This window comes from Podarcis vaucheri (assembly GCF_965113315.1).
Source record: "Podarcis vaucheri genome assembly, chromosome: 13".
Taxonomy (NCBI): Eukaryota; Metazoa; Chordata; class Lepidosauria; order Squamata; family Lacertidae; genus Podarcis; species Podarcis vaucheri.
The window spans coordinates 11,594,629-11,612,138 of record NC_138751.1 but is presented as its reverse complement, the minus strand read 5'-3'; the positions used below and the strand labels follow the sequence as shown (position 1 = coordinate 11,612,138).

At 48.3% G+C, this 17,510-nt stretch overlaps 1 protein-coding gene across 1 annotated transcript; it reads right to left on the bottom strand.

The window, feature by feature from the left end:
* Positions 1-584: 584 nt before the first annotated feature.
* Positions 585-16,282, bottom strand: CLDN15 (claudin 15). The gene is made up of 5 exons (XM_082195878.1): positions 15,876-16,282; positions 6,578-6,742; positions 4,836-4,917; positions 4,026-4,136; positions 585-2,856 (listed from the first exon to the last, which is right to left on the bottom strand). Exons 1-5 carry the CDS (start codon positions 16,090-16,092, stop codon positions 2,733-2,735), a joined length of 699 nt encoding a protein of 232 aa, XP_082052004.1. The 5' UTR covers positions 16,093-16,282; the 3' UTR covers positions 585-2,732.
* Between the last annotated feature and the right edge of the window lie 1,228 nt (positions 16,283-17,510).

The window sequence follows — 17,510 nt, the reverse complement described above, 5'->3', positions numbered from 1 at the left end:
TTTGCCTTCAGTGTGTTCCATGTTAGGGAGAGCAAGCTACTTTAACTCTGGTCTCTTTTGTGTATCAACGAACCCAGAACAACCTGCAAGGCTTTGCCAAATCCAGTATGTTACGCCTTGGGAGCAAACATAAGTGGATTCGGTACACCGTGCTGCTGAAAGGACTTCTTTCCGGAGCCCCCAGGCAGTATCAGGGCTGGGGCACAGGAGTCTTTTTTGCAAGAGGATAAATAGAGGTTTTTCCGGCCCTCCTGCAATTAGGGTTGGGGAGATGAATGATAGAACCTCGCAAGGTTGTTGTGACGATTATGGAGCTTCCTGTACCATTGTGCCTAAATGCAAAGGGCCTTTTTTGGTGTGTGTGTGTGGTAAGAGTAGGGGTTGTGATGAGCAGCTCCTGAATGAAAAGATCGGCGCATGGAGCATTGCCATTGAAGTCTGGTCCAAAGTCATTTCAGAGCACTTGGTTGTAGGACGTTGCCATCAGTCCTGCCTGGGTTGCCCTACTTTAGTTCTGTTTAAGAATCCTGCTTTTATTTTAGTTGGGTTCCTGCAGCTGGTTGTAAACAGCAGACACCAGTCAGTTGTCATTGAAAACAATGTTCATTTTATATATATATAATATATAAATCTGAAATGTACAAGGTAGTGCTTCTAGCGCACAGGTCATGTGCTCCCAGAGTTGTTTTTCTCAGCATGGAGTGAGCAAAGACTCGGTTCAAAGTCAAAGCAAAATTCGCGTTTTCTTATCTATAGGAGTCCAGTTGCTCCTCTTCTCAGATGGAGGGAGGCCAAGTTACCCCAGGCTGCCGTGTCTCCGCGTTGAGTATCTTTGAGTAATACTTATCACAAAGAGGAACTGCTGAACGTTCTGTACAGGTCCAGAGTCCAGGTGCTATTATTAACCTCCTTATGTGTAATTGTCAGAAGTAGAGATCCCTTTCAACCAGAGCTTTTGGAGGGCTTTCAAGTCACCAGCTTGGTGTGTCATATCCTGAAATGCAAAACTTTTCAATATGCACCTCCAGCTGCATTTGAACTTCCTGCCCGCCGGGAGGAGGAAGGCTGACACGGCCCTTTCAGCAGAAATATCCAAACCAGCAACACTGCATGAAAGGGTGACCTCAATTTTCTTACACACCCTGTTTCAGGAGCCAAGCCAGAAGGTGTTATTGCAGAACAAAGGCTTATCCTTGGTTGCCAACTTTTCAACCAGCCCATGTTGCTGTGCCTTTCACAGGGTGATTTGTGGCTCTGCAGAGATTATAACATTGATCCCTGCGGTGGAGCCACTTTCCCTAACCTGATGGCCTTCAAATGACACTGGACTCTCATCTCTAGTCAGCTCCGGCCACCATGGCCAGCAGTCAGGGAAGATGGGAGTTGTAGTTCAACCACATCTAGAGAGCACCAGAGTGGGAGAGGCTGCTGTGGAATAAACCAGGGCATAGCAGCTAGCGCTAATCTGAAAGGTGGCAGAGGTGTGCTTCAAGCAGTAGGTAATAATTGGGGGGGGGGAGCGACTCCTAGCGGAACCAGAAAGTACCCAAAACCGTATTTTCAGCTGTGAATTGCTGGAGATAATATATACATCCAATGCCATGCTTGATGAATGATGACAAAGCACTGGATCTTTTGATCTAACTGATCCCCATCTTCAAATACAAAAGGGCAATCAAAAAACCTTAAGGCTAGTAAGAGAGGGATGAGATACAGAAGCAACGCGGGTTTGCTTTACAACAAAAGACCTGATGGTTCTTGCAAAAGCTTAAATTTCCACAGGATGTCTAGGTTTTTTGACATTTTGAAGCCACTTTGCTACTATGGTTGGACTGCACTTCCCATTATCCCAGACCAAGCTGACTGGGGCTGATGGGAGTGGAAGTCCAATGGGGAGGGCACCTTTAAAAAGCCACATCTTAAAAGTTTGTCTTACATATCCTTGAAGCAATCCTATTTTGTATCAGCAAGCCTTATTCAGTACTGTCATCCTGATTCAATACCATTTCTCCCCCCCCCCATCCAGAAAACTCAATCATTGTGGGTGTTGTCAGGGTGTGCAGAGATAAGAGGTACAAAACCTACAGAAAATACTATTTTGTTGCTATTTACAAGTGAATTTGAATTCAGACTACTTCTTTCCCCATAGAGACCAATCCAAGTATTTGGCGCTTTGGGCTGTAGGAAGTAAGGATAAAAACCAGTTCTTCTGAGCACGTTCAAAATCTTTTTTGGCCTCTCTCCCGATCACCAAGCGCATATGACCTGTCTGGAACAGACGAGAAGTTATTTCTCCCAAGAGAAATGGTCTGATTTCATCCCCTGCCTCTATCGTTTTAAGAAGCCATCTGCTCCCAACGACAGGCTAGCCAAAACCTAGCAAGCCAGGGTTAACTGACCAACAGGGAACCGTCTCCATTCAGAGGAGAAGGAAGGCAAAATCATTTTATGTAGACAGCTCTCCTCCGCATTGAAGAACTGAGCACCATTCCAGGGTCGGTTCTGGATTCAGCGTCTCTGTCCAGTTCCTGTTACCACCATCATCACCAGAAATGTCCAAAGGAATTGGAGCAGAGTGTGGGATATGAGAGAGAGAAAGAGAGCCCTTCCTACCATGGCTTACGAGCTCCGTAAAAAAAGCCTTTGGGTTCCTGTGCAACCAGGAAAGCATCTGAAAACGTCTTTTTTGGAAAAATGCAAACAGAAAGGGGTGGTCACCCCACTGCAAAGGCTTAGACGTAAGCGTTCTTCCCATACTTTCCATTGCTGCTGGCGTTAGACTCCCTGCGGGGGCGAGGGGCTGTGTTGGTGGGGGCTGACAGGACACTCTTGGGGGCCTTGTATGGGTAAGTGTAGCTGTGAAGACACAAAAACAGATGTTGCGGGGTTACTATTTGATAAATTTCGACGTGGCTTCGGCCTTGTTTGCTTCCTCTCAGAATTGCCCCCACCCCTTTCCTTGCTGCTTTCATAACCATCCCACTTCGTAAGGGAACCTGTGGCCTTCCGTAGATTTGTGAGACTACAACTGCCATCATCCCTGACCATTGGTCATGCTGGCTGGAGCTGATGGGAGTTGGAGTCCAGCAACCTCTGGCGGTACCCAGGCTCCCTGTCCCTGGAGAAGACAATTCTAAGCTAGATGGACAAATAGCCATAAGGAAGTCATGACAACCTCTCATTGCCTTCCCTTTTCTTTCTGGGTAATAATAATAATAATTTATTACTTATACCCCATACATCTGGCCAGGCCTCCGCAGCCACTCTGGGTGGCTCCCAACAGGATATTAAAAACACAATAAAACATCAAACATTAAAAGCTTCCCTAAACAGGGCTACCTTCAGATGTCTTCTAAAAGTCAGGTTGTTTATTTCCTTGACATCTGATGGGAGGGCGTTCCACAGGGAGGGTGCCACCACTGAGAAGGCCCTCTGCCTGGTTCCCTGTAACCTCACTTCACGCAGTGAGGCAACTGCCAAAAGGCCGTCCAAGCTGGACCTCAGTGTCCAGGCAGAATGATGGGGGTGGAGACACTCCTTCAGGTATACTGGGCCAAGGCCATTTAGGGCTTTAAAAGTCAGCACCAACACTTTGAATTGTGCTCGGAAACGTACTGGAAGCCAATGTAGGTCTTTCAGGACCAGTGTTATATGGTCTCAGCGGCCACTCCCAGTCACCAGTCTAGCTGCTGCATTCTGGATTAGTTGCAGTTTCCGGGTCACCTCCAAAGGTAGCCCCACGTAGACCGCATTGCAGTAGTCCAAACGGGAGATAACTAGAGCATGCACCACTCTGGCGAGACAGTTTGCGGGCAGGTAGGGTCTCAGCCGGCATACCAGATGGAGCTGGTAGACAGCTGCCCTGTACACAGAATTGACCTGCGCCTCCATGGACAGCTGTGAGTCCAAAATGACTCCCAGGCTGCACACCTGATCCTTCAGCTAGGACCCAGAGGGGAAAAGGGAGGAAGGCATAAGTCCCTCTACCCACCCCACGAAAAGTCTGGAGCTAGCACTGCTCTCACCTCTTGTCCTGGGACAAATGGGTCTTACACGAACTGAACAGGCATCCTCCTCCAATTATCACAAGCAGCGAGGCGCTCCAGCCCAGGTAGAGGGCAGGTCCAATTTCATACCTGTATGTTGGAAACCATCCCAAAGGAATCTTGGTTAAAATCCTTTCATCACATTTTGTCATCCGAAAGGAATTGAGTTTGCAAAAGCAAACATGAAGAAAAAAAACATGTTTGCAAAAAACATGGCATGCCAGTGATGATGCGGTTGGACTCCCTATCCCATCAGCCCCTGCGGCCAGCAAGCCCAATGGTCAGGGATGTTGGGAGTTGTAGTCCAACGCCATCTGCAGGGCACCCTGTGCTGAGGTCAACTAAACTACGTGGACAATAAAACTCTTGACTCTTGACTCTTACGATATGCAAAAGCAGTCAAGGGCATGTCCTGTAAAACACTGGTCAGGAACTGCAGGCCCAGGGGCCAAATGCAGCCCACCCAGTCCTCTCTAATTGGCCCATGAGACTCTCCCCAGGCCACTCCCACTCTCCCCAGGCAACGCCTCCTCTTTTCAGGCCACACCCCCTCTCTGGTTCCACGAGGCACCCTAAATGCTTTTGCCTGGGTGAAATGTGTCCTTGAAGTCTGCTAATGCTAATTTATTTAAGTATTTTATATATGACAGTAAAGTCATTGTAAAGAAAGACCCAGTCATTAAGACAGTCTAGAAAGAAGACCTGCTTCTCTTCCCCTGTTTCATTGTTGTTCGGGGTCCTTTGATCTGACACCCCACCCCCACCCCTCCTGCCGCTTGGCAGACTTACTTTGTGCCGACAAAGAGGGGGTTAAAGAAATCCCGGGTAATATTGAAGGCATACCAGGAGATGGTCACCATCCCACAGATACCTGAGGAGGGAGAAAAAGAAAGGTTGTTTAGGACAGGACGAAGCCCTGGCACATCTCTGTGTACTAAAGAGGGACGCTTTTGGTAGCTCAAGCAGACTGTCAACAATCGCCAGCAGAGGAGGGCATGACTTACTTGGGAAAGAACCAGGGGTCAAATGTGGCCCTTAAGTTTCTTCAGTCTGGCCCTTGAGATCCTCCACAAGTCACAGCCTTGATTTGCACCCTCCTTGAATGTTTTTGCAATGCTGGAATGTGTCCCTGAACTGTGATGATGCCCAGATGTAGGGGTGTGTGTGTGTGTGTGTGTGTGTGTGTGTGTGTGTAAGCATGTCCATGTATGTAGAAACTTCTGGTGTTTGTGTGGCTGGGCATATGGTCCCCACAACATTGTTTATTAAGGAGATGACGCCCTCAGGCTGAGAAAGGTTCCTCCCCCAGTTTTATTAAATCTCCCGATGTGGCAGGAGATAAAATAATGACAACTTTCCCTGCTTGTTCTGTGTCTCCTGTGCCGCTGGGAGACCCCAAGAGCAGGGGTGGGGAACCACTTTCAGATGGAGGGTCAGGTTCCCCTCTGTCGGACCTTCCAAGAGACACATGGCAATGTTGGGTGGAGCCAGAGGAAAAAATGGGCATGAGCAGCTGGTGTCCATTTTGCATCTAGCTTTCTACAGTTGGCTAGTTCCACCACACACCCCTCTGTGAACACAGCACTTCTTTTGCCTTTAGAGCAGCAGTTTTAGGGAGAAAAGTTTGTAGGGTTGATAGATAAAATGCTTCCGAGCAGCAGGCTCTTATGACAGAATACCTGGTTTTAAGAAATAGTTTGGTTGTGTAATGCATTTAATTCTGTTTTATGTATTTTGTTTTTTCAGTGGCTTCAGCTACACAAATAAATAACATCTGTACATAATGTTCATACCCTCCCCTTTCTTATTCTCCATCCAAGCAAGCAAGAGGCGTTGTCAGAATTCAAGAACCCATTGCAGCCAAGCAAAAACACTCTGGGAAGGATAGGTAAGCGTCAGGGACTGGGCAGAGGAGGAATGGTGGATACTGCCTCCCGATTCTGACCCTTCCAGGGAGGAGGAAGAGGAAGACAGTATAGATTTACAACAGGGGTTTGAGGGAGGTCACAGCTCAGAGGCAGAGGAGAGGAAAAGCTGGGAAATCATGGGGGAGCCAGAACAACACCCGGCTGACACGTTGTTATTAGAAAGCATTCCAGACCCTCCATCTCCCAGAGCCCGGCGAGCCTTAAAAGTAGGAGAGCAAAGAGCTCAAAGATAGAGGCACCCATAGAGAAGACGATGAGAATGACGAACGAGGAAGTGAGAGAGATTAATTTAGGACAATGTCATTATCCAACAGGCTGGGTTCTATAGCCTCTCTCTGTGAAGATTGAAATAAAAAAGGGTGGTAAAAAACTATTCCTTGTCTTTATACTTTCCTGGGCAACCAGCTAGGAGCCGCTGATAGCATCCTGACAGTAAGTAGGGCTGCTAAGTGGGTGGGGCTTGAGGAGAGGGGTGTGTCCAGGGTCCCACTCCAACCAAAAGGCTTATGAACAATCTCCAGCTTTGAATCCAGGAACATTGCTCAGCAAGTAATTTCCGTCTTGGTCAACGGTCGTAAGGCTTCCTCTTTTCGCTCCACTTACCAGCCAAGATGAACATGCAGCCCGCGAGAGCCGCCATCTTTGCCTTGACGTTGGGGTTCCCCTCTGCCACCTTGGTGCACTGCAGACCCAACATGCCGCACAGAATCCCCAAGAAGCCCAGCACCAACGCACTGATCATGAGGGCTCGAGATGCCTGCAGGTAAGCTGGAGAGGAATAGCGAAAAAGCTGGTCAGGGTTGACCCAGGCAGAACTTTCCAACACAACCATGAAATTTGAGTTCCCAACTCAGGAGCTGCCACAGAGAGCGCACACTCCAGGGACACAGCCACCATCCGAACTTCTGAGGGTGGTGGAACAAATGAGAGGGTCACAGAATCATAGAGTTGGAAGGGACAGCGGGGTCATCAAGTCCAACCCCCTGCAATGCAGGAATCTTTTGTCCAACACGAGACTCGAACCCGCAACCCTGAGATTGAGAGCCTCATGCTCCTCCAAGCTTAGGGTCTGTAGGGAAGGAGGTAGTCTCTCAAGTTATTGGGGGCCTGAGTCATTTAGGGCTTTAAACACTAATGCGAGCACCTTGAATTGGGCCTCGCAATTGCTCAAAGTGCAGCTGTTTCAAAACAGGAATGAGTTCTAAACTTGCAAGCCCTAAACACAGTAATCTGGCAGCTGCACTTTGGAGCAACTGAAGAGCTCTTCAAAGGCAGACCCACGCAGAGCGCATTGCAATAATCCGATCTGGAAGTTACCGGAGCGTGGAGTTCAGTGGCCAAGTCATCTCAGTCCAAAAAGGGCCATCTCCCCACCTCCTGGATGTGAGAATTCAGGTCGCCTAACACCTCTGTCTGTTTGGGATTCAATGTCAGTTGACTGACCCACATCATCACCACCTCCAAGTATTGCTCTAGCAGTTTGCAAGTATAAAATCAATTATAAAAACCCATAGGTAACTAAAATACACAATAAAGCAATTCCGGGGAAAATATCGGTAATTGAAATTTGTAACACAAAACATGGCAAAACATTCCATTATATTTTTTTCTGCCTCCCCCCACCCCCTGGACAGGGACGCAGACTTATAAAAAATATTGGGGGGGCCCGGGAAAGCTCGTGAATATGCAAATAAGCTCATGAATATGCAAATAAGCTCATGAATATGCAAATAAAGTGGCGCCGCCCCCTCGTGAGCGAATAGGGGAGAGCGTGCTGCGCCGAATAATCAGCTCCGGAACAGCTGATATGCGGGAAACGTGGGGCTAGCCGGAGAGAGGGCGAGCCCCCTCCGCTCCGGCCCTAAACCGCTGAAACCACCAGGAGGAAGGAAATTCCCCCCGGCAGTGCCTTGCCAGTGGCGGTGGTGCTGCGAAGCAGCGAGGCAGGAGCCCCCGCCCCCGGGGATTCCCTAATCTCGCGGGGGACGGCCGGGGCTCTCCGGCTAGGGCGCGCGGCTGGCTGGCTGGCGAGGGAGCAGGTGGGGAGGAGGCGGGGGACGGCGGCGGCGCTCTGCTGGAAGGGCGCCCGAGATTATTGGGGGGGCTGAGCCCCCCCAATAAAATTTTTGAGGGGGCTCGAGCCCCCTCAGGCCCCATGGAGTCGGCGCCTATGCCCCTGGACATGGTATTAGCCTTGAGTTCCGGAAAGGTAGCTTTTGGAGTAAAGCAAAGGTGTCATTTGAGGAGTTTTTCACACCTGTGGTTCTGCCCAGTAGTATAGCTCTCTCTCACACACAGACACACTATACACACACTGAGGGCTATTGTCATATAAACAATGAAACCGAGCTGTGCATGCCAAAACCACAAATCCCTTTACCTTTTCTTTGGGGGGGGGGTGTGACTGTTTGAACCCTGCTGATAATGCTTCCCACAAGCAAATAAGCCAAATCAATGGCTCTTTAAAATGCCATTTTTAACCATTTGACCTTCCGCATATCACTTTTTTGTGTGTGTGTTTTTTTTAAGGTACACAGAGATAGAGGCCGGGTGCATGAAGTTGTCGCCCTGCGCTACTGCTTCGTTTTGCTCCATGTTAAAGCCGGCCTTGGTTTAATTATCCATTGATCTTCTTGCTTTTTGATCCTGCCTTTTTTCCATCAGGGAAACCAAGGTGATACATTGTGCAGTTCCCTGAGCACAGACCAGACCCAGGTTCGCTTTAATTTCAAACAAGATGGTCGCCTGATGTCCTCTCAAACCACCCCCTAGAGCAGAACTTGGAAAGTTCCTTTTAAAAAAGAACAAACTCAGGTTTATCCAAAAGGAACTAACGTTCACATTTTAAGAAGGCAAACATGGATGTAGCCGGGGTGGGGGTGGGGGTGAGGCAGCTGCTGCCCCCCCCCCCGAAATCAAGGAAATAAATAAAAATACTTAACTAAAAGTAGAAATTGAGGAAGAAACATCATGGACAGAATAATTGCCACACACAAGAAGAACAAAGAGAGAGTTTGAACGCTTCACCTGTGGGACTATAAATCATTTAATGTGTTAATGCGGATGGAAGTTGTTAAAATTGCAGTTGCGGTATAAGGGTTTGTTATTCTGACTGGAGTGTAATGGAAATTTATAAGATTTTCTAATGCAGAAATATAGTAAATCATCAAATCATCAACTCTCGCATGTGGGGGCCACCTAAATTGTATAATTTGGCTTTTGAATGATTGGCATCATTAATGGTATTATAATGTGGCAATGTTAAAATGAGCCTTTTATTGGATTATTGTAATTGAAAATTTATTTTAAAAAATATTTTCAAGGAAAAACAGAGAAACTAAAAGTAGAAATGGTACAAAGATTTTGACAGCTTTTTCTGAGCCCTTGGGTTCAAAAGAAAGTAATTGGTAACTGCTGCTGCTGAGACATTTCATTCTGAATCTGCTAGATGGAACCAGACAGAGGATGGCGACAGGAGGGTGTCCCACCCCCCCCACCCCCCGCACAACATAAATCCTGGCTCCTACGCCCATGAAGGCAATGGCTTTTAAAAATGTGGGCAATAATTTGCAGCAGACAAGTTCTCTGCTGAAAAGCCCCCCCAGGAACAACACAGAATCTCCCTGATAAGAAAGGAACAGCTGGAGCATGTGGATTCCACTACCCAAATGGCCTCAGTCCAGTATACCTGAAGGAGCGTCTTCACCCCCATCGCTCTGAGGTCCAGCACCGAGGGCCTTCTGGCGGTTCCCTCATTGTGAGAAGCAAAGCTACAGGGAACCAGGCAGAGGGCCTTCTCGGTAGTGGCACCCGCCCTGTGGAACACCCTCCCACCAGATGTCAAAGAGAACAACAACTACCAGACTTTTAGAAGACATCTGAAGGCAGCCCTGTTTAGGGAAGCTTTTAATGTTTAACAGACTATTGTATTTTAATATTTTGTTGGAAGCTGCCCAGACGGGTGGGGTATAAATAATAAATAATTATTATTTCATTATTCTTATTTGACTCTGAATCCTTGTCCAGCATTGTCATACATCTCACTCTCTCGCTATAGGAGATCTGCACTCCTCTTCCTCCATCACACTTTCTGCTTCAATTCCAGATCTTTGCTGAAGGGTGGTAGGGGAGACGGATTGTGCCAGAGGAGGTGTGTCTCAGAGAATAAACAGGGAAGTAAGAAACAGGTTCTGCCATTCCCCGCTCACATCCTTTTTGGCCCAGACTCTCCTGTCTGCCAGTCTGAGGACAGCTCTGTGGTCATCAGTCCTGCCTCAGTTCATTGTCCAGGTGTTGAAATCTCTTTCTTCCCACCTCCACCCACCCTTCTTTCCTGTGGCAAACACGCTGACTCACACATAGGCCAAGTACCAATGGCTCCCACAGCTCAATAAACTCCAGCTGAGCTGAAGAGAAAAGCCAAACGTTCCATTTGCACCTCTCTGAATTTTGCAGTGCCGTTCTCCATCCCAGTAATGTGTACAAAATGCACCAGGGTGATGTGTGCATGAAAAAAGGCATGTTGTATTCGTGAAAATAGCATGCAAAAAAAGAGAGTTTATTATTAGTGGAAAGTGCTGGCAAAAATGTATATACAGTGGTACCTTGGCTCTCAAAAGTCTTGGTTCTCAAACACAGAAGACCTGGAAGTAAGTGTTTCAAATGTTTTTTGGAAGCCAAACGTCCGATGCGGCTGTCAGCTATTGTTTCCAGGGCACCTGCACCAATCAGAAGCTGCACCTTGGGTTTCAAACATTTCGGAAGTCAAATGGACTTCTGGAATGGATTAAGTTTGGCGCTTTTGTTTTTGCTACCATATTTTTCGCTCTATAACACGCACCCGACCATAACACGCACATAGTTTTTAGAGGAGGAAAATCCGTAGGCATGCAACCCGTAGGCATTTCCTCCATAACACGTGCAGACATTTCCCCTTACTTTCTAGGAGGAAAAAAGTGAGTGTTATGGTGCAAAAAATACTGTATTTATTTTGCGTTTTTGTATCTAAGGCTTTTTCGGTTAATTTGTTTTTGTGACTGTGTGGAACCCAGTTCAGCTACTGATTGATTGATTGTGTGACTGTGGAAATGGATAAAAGCCCCCCATCCAAACAATGACTATCATCAGTGCAGGTAAGAATTTAAAAAAAAAAATTATCATCTACAATACTGCCTTGTTTATTTTATAGTACAGTACATTGATTATTGCTTTCATGTTATGGATCAATAGTCTCGTTAGATAGTAAAATTCATGTTAAATTGCTGTTTTAGGGGTTGTTTTTAGGGGTTGTCTGGAATGGATTAATCCATTTTACATTACTTTCTATGGGAAAGTGCACCTTGGTTTTGGAATGCTTTGGTTTTGGAATGGACTTCCGGAACGGATTAAGTTTGAGAACTAATGTAGAAGTAGTAGGCAAAGCCACATACAAAAATGTGTATATTGGGTGGGTGGGTGGGGAATCACTGGTGATTTTTTTCATGAGACCTTTTTTAAAAAAAAGTTGGATTGAATTTAAGTTTACTTATTTATTTGCAGAGTTAAAAATTGGTAACTGATGTCAAAACGTAGAGAGCTGAACTGGAAGACTGGAAAAATGAAACATTGGGAGAGAACAAAATTGACAGGTTAGCTGTTCCCTAGCAAGGAGGATGAGAGATAAGTGTGCTGCAAAGCCTGTCCTGCACTCCCTAAAAACTGTCCTGCTGTCCTCAGGTGCCCTGAAGGATGCTGTCCTCTTGCCAGTGATGAACCAATATTCAGGTACCAGGCTATTCGTCATCTTTATGTGACATGGAGGATGTTGGAGGCACAAGGAGGACCAGCTTGTCTTTTGCCCAAGGCAGCAAAATGTCTTTTGGCTGAGCCTGTTCCTGCTTATGATGGGGTGATTGATGACCCAGCAGGAATGGATCCCAGCAGAAGGAGGGATTATGGCAAAGAAGGCCTCCTCCAATTGATTGTCCTCCTCCCACTGACCTGCACCTAAAGATGGGAAGGGAAATTTGATCCCACTGGCATTTAAAGGGGAACCTACCTAATTCACATTTTCAAAAAGAAAAAGCAAACCAAAACACAACAGTGAGCCATACTTCAAAATTCACACTTCTGTGAGTTTGGCATTGCTGTTCTTCAGCTTGGCAATGTGTACAAAAATGCAAACACCAGAGTGAAGAATTCATTTATAAGTGAAAACAAACTATTCTATTCAAATGTATTTGTGAGCCTAACATATACTAATGCATTCTGCTGGGGAGAACTGCTCTGCAAAAATGACAGATTTCAAAAAAAAATTTGTACATGAAGCAAAATTGCATGCAAAAAAAAGTGTTAGGATAAATTCACACTAAGAATGCTAGTGAATTTTCATGAGTTCTTTAAAAACAAACAAATCACAAGCTGGTGTAAATAACTGATTTTTTAAAAAAGTATTATTATTATTATTATTATTATTATTATTATTATTATTATTATTTATTACATTTAGATCCTGTCTTTTCTCAAGGGGCTCAGGGTGGTGTAACAGGGCCTCTCCAATCTATCATTTACAACAACCCTCTAAGGTAGGTTGAGAGTGAGTGACTGGCTTAAGGTCGCCCAGCCACTACACCACTCTGTATCTCAGTGTAAAGATTAGAAAAAAACCGAGATGCTGAGAGAAAGCAACGTGGCCAGATTATTCCATCCCTAACCGCACAGGACCATCTACTACCAATTGCCCCCTCTCAAAGTTGCTTTTATATTAGTAAAGCACAACAAAGCGTTCCTGTTAATGATACAAGCCAGCCAGCCATGCCCTTTCCCAAGTTACTCCATTCCATCCCTCCTTACTGTCGGTCAGCATTCTGCGGCCACCATTCTGCTCGGTTCTTATTGGGCAGAAGCTCTTTTTGGGGGTGGGGACTTCTCTCCCTTAGTCCTGCCCCCCTCCTAAAGCGTTCTACATATCTGCAGACTTTAGGTTTCTTCTGGCCGCCCGTGATGGATCCGCCTTGCGCAGGGAAGTTCCATTTCAGCTACATAACCGACGGCACTTAAAGCCTGGACATCGGAAACAGAGGGAATGGTCACAGGCAGAGCAACTGAATACATCTAGCCAGTGGCGTAGCGTGGGGGGTGCAGGGGGGCCGGCCGCACCGGGTGCAACATCTGGGGGTTAGGGGGCGCAAATCCACGGGTTAGGGGCGCAAATCCACGGGTTAGGGGGCGCAAATTACTTGCCTTGCCCCGGGTGCTGACAACCCACGCTACGCCACTGCATCTAGCTGACAGCAGCCTGCAGCGGTTTGGAGAGATCACAAGCATCGGTGGCAATTCGCGCACAGTACGCGCCACGCCTTGCATCGAGCTGCGGTTAAAAGCACAGCTGCGCGAGCAGTTGGCAACCTCGGTTTGCACACAGTCGCCAGCCCCCTTCAGCCCCCTGGAAAGGGCGGCTTTTGTTTTGGTTTTTTCCATGATGTTACCTTCCCCACGTGCCAGCAGATACACAGCTGTTCTGAACGTTTGCAGCTAGCAGAACCGTTCTGCAAACAACCTTCCAGGATGCAGACTAACACAACAACCCCGTTTGGCGCATGAGGTGACAGTTGCAGCCAAAAGGCAGTTTATTCTCTTTATAGGTTACATTTTCCTATCGGAGATCATTTCATTGCTCATCGCTGCCCCCTGCAGGGCCTTAGGAGAAACGCTCATAATCGGCATCTTTTTTTTCTTTCACGCCCTCTAAGACAGAAGCGCTTCTCCCAAACCCCAGATGTGTAGGGGTGCGGAGAGAGAAAAGCACTCTGCACATGCCCCAGAGCACTGCATCAAAATGGTTCAGGACTGTGTGGGGTTTTTTTGACACAGAAGTCTAATTCCATCATGGTCAATCGAACAGGTACTGTACCCGTGTCGCACACACACGCACACACACACACACACCCCACCGCCCAACAGTGCTTAGTTGGGAAAGGGAAAGGGACAATCCCAGATTGTCTCTTCCGCAGAAATTCCACGTGGAAAACTCTTTGTAGCGCTGCCTGAGCTCGATGCTGACGGAAGCTACATCTGTTGAATTTCTGCCTGTCATGCAACCATTCGAAATCCTGGAGAATCTTGGCAGAAAGATGTAACGGAAGGTTTCAAGCCTGCATCGAAGCCAGATCTAATGGGAAAAGGAGATTGCTCTGCACATGCTCAGAGGAACTTCTGTCATGGCTTTTGCATGCTGGCTGAAAGGTCCGACTGGCCGTTGGTTATATAAGCTAGTATAATACATAGGGCATGCTGACAGTTTATCCCGGGGGCAGAGTTTAAAATTCTGGATCACCCTTTCTGGCAGCCTTCGGCGAACTCTTCTCTAGATTCGCTATACAATATGCAAACTAATAACAAAGCGCCTCTGAGCATGGGCAAAGGACTTAAATATACCCAGCTAGCACTCCTTCGGGGTGACATCCCAGCTGCCGCAAGTAGGTGGTGTGACAAGTGTGGTCCCCCTTCACCCCACTTTCCAGAAACGAATTTAAAGGCGAGGCATCCAGCCTGGAGGAAAGGGGTAAAGAGAAGAAGGGATCTCTTAGGAATTTGCTGCAACAGGTTCAATGGGAAGGGACTCTGCCTGGGTGGGTTTTGCCCAGAAACCCACCCTGATGCCTACTAAGAGCTGCCCAGCAGGAAAATAGACCTGTGCGTCGGTGGAAGCGGGTAGAAAAGAAACTATTCTGGGATGCCCAAACAGGAGCAAATGCAGCTGCCATTCGGAGCCGTTTCCATGACCCCTTGGTGCCATTCCCATGGCCACTCGGAATCATTCTCCATGGCTAAAGTGAAAGCACTTTGTTAATCTAAGGAACTCACTGCCACAGGAGGCAGCGATGGCCAACCAAGGTGGTGTAAAAAAAGGATTAGACAGAAACATGGAGGAGAGGGCTGTCGGTGGCTCCTAGGCAGGATGGTAAGCTCTGCTTCCTCTACAGCTGCAGGCAAGAATGCTTCTGAAGACCAGTCACTAGACACCATAGGAGGAGAGAATGCTGTTGGGCTTGAATCCTGCTTGCTGGTTTACCACAGGCATCTGGTTGGCTACTGGGAGAACAGGATGCTGGGCTAGACAGGCCATTGGCTTATTCCACCAAGTCAGGCATAGACAAACTCGGCCTTCCAGATGTTTTGGGACTACAACTCCCATCATCCCTAGCTAACAGGACCAGTGGTCAGGGATGATGGGAGTCGTAGTCCCAAAACATCTGGAGGGCTGAGTTTGCCTATACCTGCAGCAAGCTCTTCTTGGGTTCGTATGCCGTATAGTGTCCTTCCCATAGACAACACATGTCATTCCCATGGCCTCCTGATTCACTCCCATGGCTACCTGGTGTCATTCCCATGGCTACCTGGTGTCATTCCCATGGCCACCTGGTGTCATTCCCATGGACATTCACTGTCATTCCCATGGCCACCTGGTGTCATTCCCATGGCCGCCTGGTGTCATTCCCATGGACATTCACTGTCATTCCCATGGCCACCTGGTGTCATTCCCATGGCCACCTGGTGTCATTCCCATGGCCACCTGGTGTCATTCCCATGGCCGCCTGGTGTCATTCCCATGGACATTCACTGTCATTCCCATGGACATTCACTGTCATTCCCATGGCCACCTGGTGTCATTCCCATGGCCACCTGGTGTCATTCCCATGGCCACCTGGTGTCATTCCCATGAGCATTCACTGCCCTTCCCATGGCCACCTGATTCACTCCCATGGGCTTTCGCTCTCATTCCCATGGCCCATGGATGTCCTGCCAATGGTCACCCGGCTGCCACTCGCCTTCCCACTTCCCTTATGCATGGATGCCAACCTGCCTTCCTGTCCCGCGAGATCCGAGGACCCCTCCTCCGCTTCCCTCCCCCTCCGCTCACCTGGCAGCTCCAGCAGCGACTGGAACTCCCAGCAGTTGTAGACGCCGGTGGAGTCGGTGGCGCAGCTCTGCCACAGGTTCTCGAAGATGGTGGAGGTGGTGATGACGTTGCCGGAGATGGTGGAGACCCTCCAGTAGCTGTTGAAGAGCGTGATCCCCAACATCCCGCAGCCGATGGTCGCCATGAAAAAACCGACGGTCTCCAGCATCACAGACATGGTGATGGAGAGGAGGAGGAGGACGACGACGACGACAAGAGGAGGATGGCGATGGCAAAGGCAGATTATGGGATGGCGAGAACCGGGAGCGGAGGGGTGGGTGGTCTGGCAAGCAGGCAGGCAAAAGGGAGAAGCCCCGACGGCGAAGACGCGCGGCTGCAGCAGTGACACCCTTCGTCGAGGTTTCCTTTGGACTCGGATACTGCGCGGGCTGGCAGGTAAAGGCAGAGGCAGCCCCCCCTCCAAGTGACGTCAGGATCTGGACCAAAGTCCACCCCCCTCTAAGAGGCATGGGGAGGAGGGATCAAGAAGGCAGGTGCTTTTGGGGTGGGGAGAATAGCGGGGGTGGAGCCGCAGTGAAAGTTTCCCCCTCCCACCCTCCCACCCACACACTTTCTCTCCAGATGTTTGAATGCGCTCGCAGGATCGGGCACGACGATCGCGTATTTGCTCGGGCAACGCTCCTTTTTTTGATGGGGGCGGGGGCGGGAGATGTAAGACGCTACGTGTGTGTCACACACTTGCACAAGCACCCAAGAACGCCCCCTGTCTTCTTTCAGGTCCGGGAAAGGCGTGGGAGGGTGATGAAGATCCGGCGCGCGGAGCGGAGCGACCCCTTGGACGCCAGAGTCCCGTTAATATTGGACAGTTTCGCTACCTGTCCTGCTAAATTTAACAACCCGAGACGGACATGAGACGGTCCTTTGTGTGTGAGAGACACTGGGATGAGTCAACGCTCCTGGATCCGGCCACACGCAGAGTCCGCTGTGCCGGTTGCACAATATATTGGACAATCGAATTGCATTGTATTCCACGGAGCTTCCTCCTTGGTTAGGGCGCGCAGGACTGCGGCACGATGCTTACTGATAACGCTGAACGCACATTTAAAGCCCTTGGGGGGGTTCTCAAAAGCATCCTGGGAACAGTAGTATTTTTAAGGGTGCTGAGAACCGCGATCTACAATTCCCAGGATTCTTTGCAGGGGGAGTCATTAAATTCTGGAGCGCATCCTCGAACTCCGGTGAAGAGAATGGAGGCGAGATGTGTCCTTGCATGTATAGCCTACGGTACAAAGGTGAGAGTCACGCTTTGCCTCTGGCTCTGCCCACTTTTTTTAAACTCTCATCCTGTTCGCCACTGACACGTGTCAGAGATTGGGGAGAAAGAAGGGGATCATGGTCATAGACAGGCTTTATGTTGGGGGGGCAGAACCTCAGTTAGTTAAGTATTTTTATTGATTTACTTGATTTAGGGAAGCAGCTGCCCCCCTGTCCCCCTTGGCTATGGGGGGATTGTAGAATCTTAGAGTCAGAAGGGACCTAAGGGTCATCTAGTCCAACCCCCTAAATTTTCCTTCTTTTACATAGTGTGTGTAGGGCTTTTATGCCAGCATCACATGAATAGGTTCTTCGTCCATC

What these genes read in the sequence shown, in the direction of transcription:
- CLDN15 (XM_082195878.1), bottom strand. Translation starts at nt 16,092, where the DNA reads ATGTCTGTGATGCTGGAGACCGTCGGTTTTTTCATGGCGACCATCGGC. An exon ending in CCCCTCTTTGTCGGCACAAA is followed by an intron (nt 4,137 to 4,835) that starts GTAAGTCTGCCA and finishes TCCAACATACAG; the next exon opens with GTATGAAATTGGACCTGCCC. An exon ending in CATTTGTCCCAGGACAAGAG is followed by an intron (nt 2,857 to 4,025) that starts GTGAGAGCAGTG and finishes GTGTCTTCACAG; the next exon opens with CTACACTTACCCATACAAGG.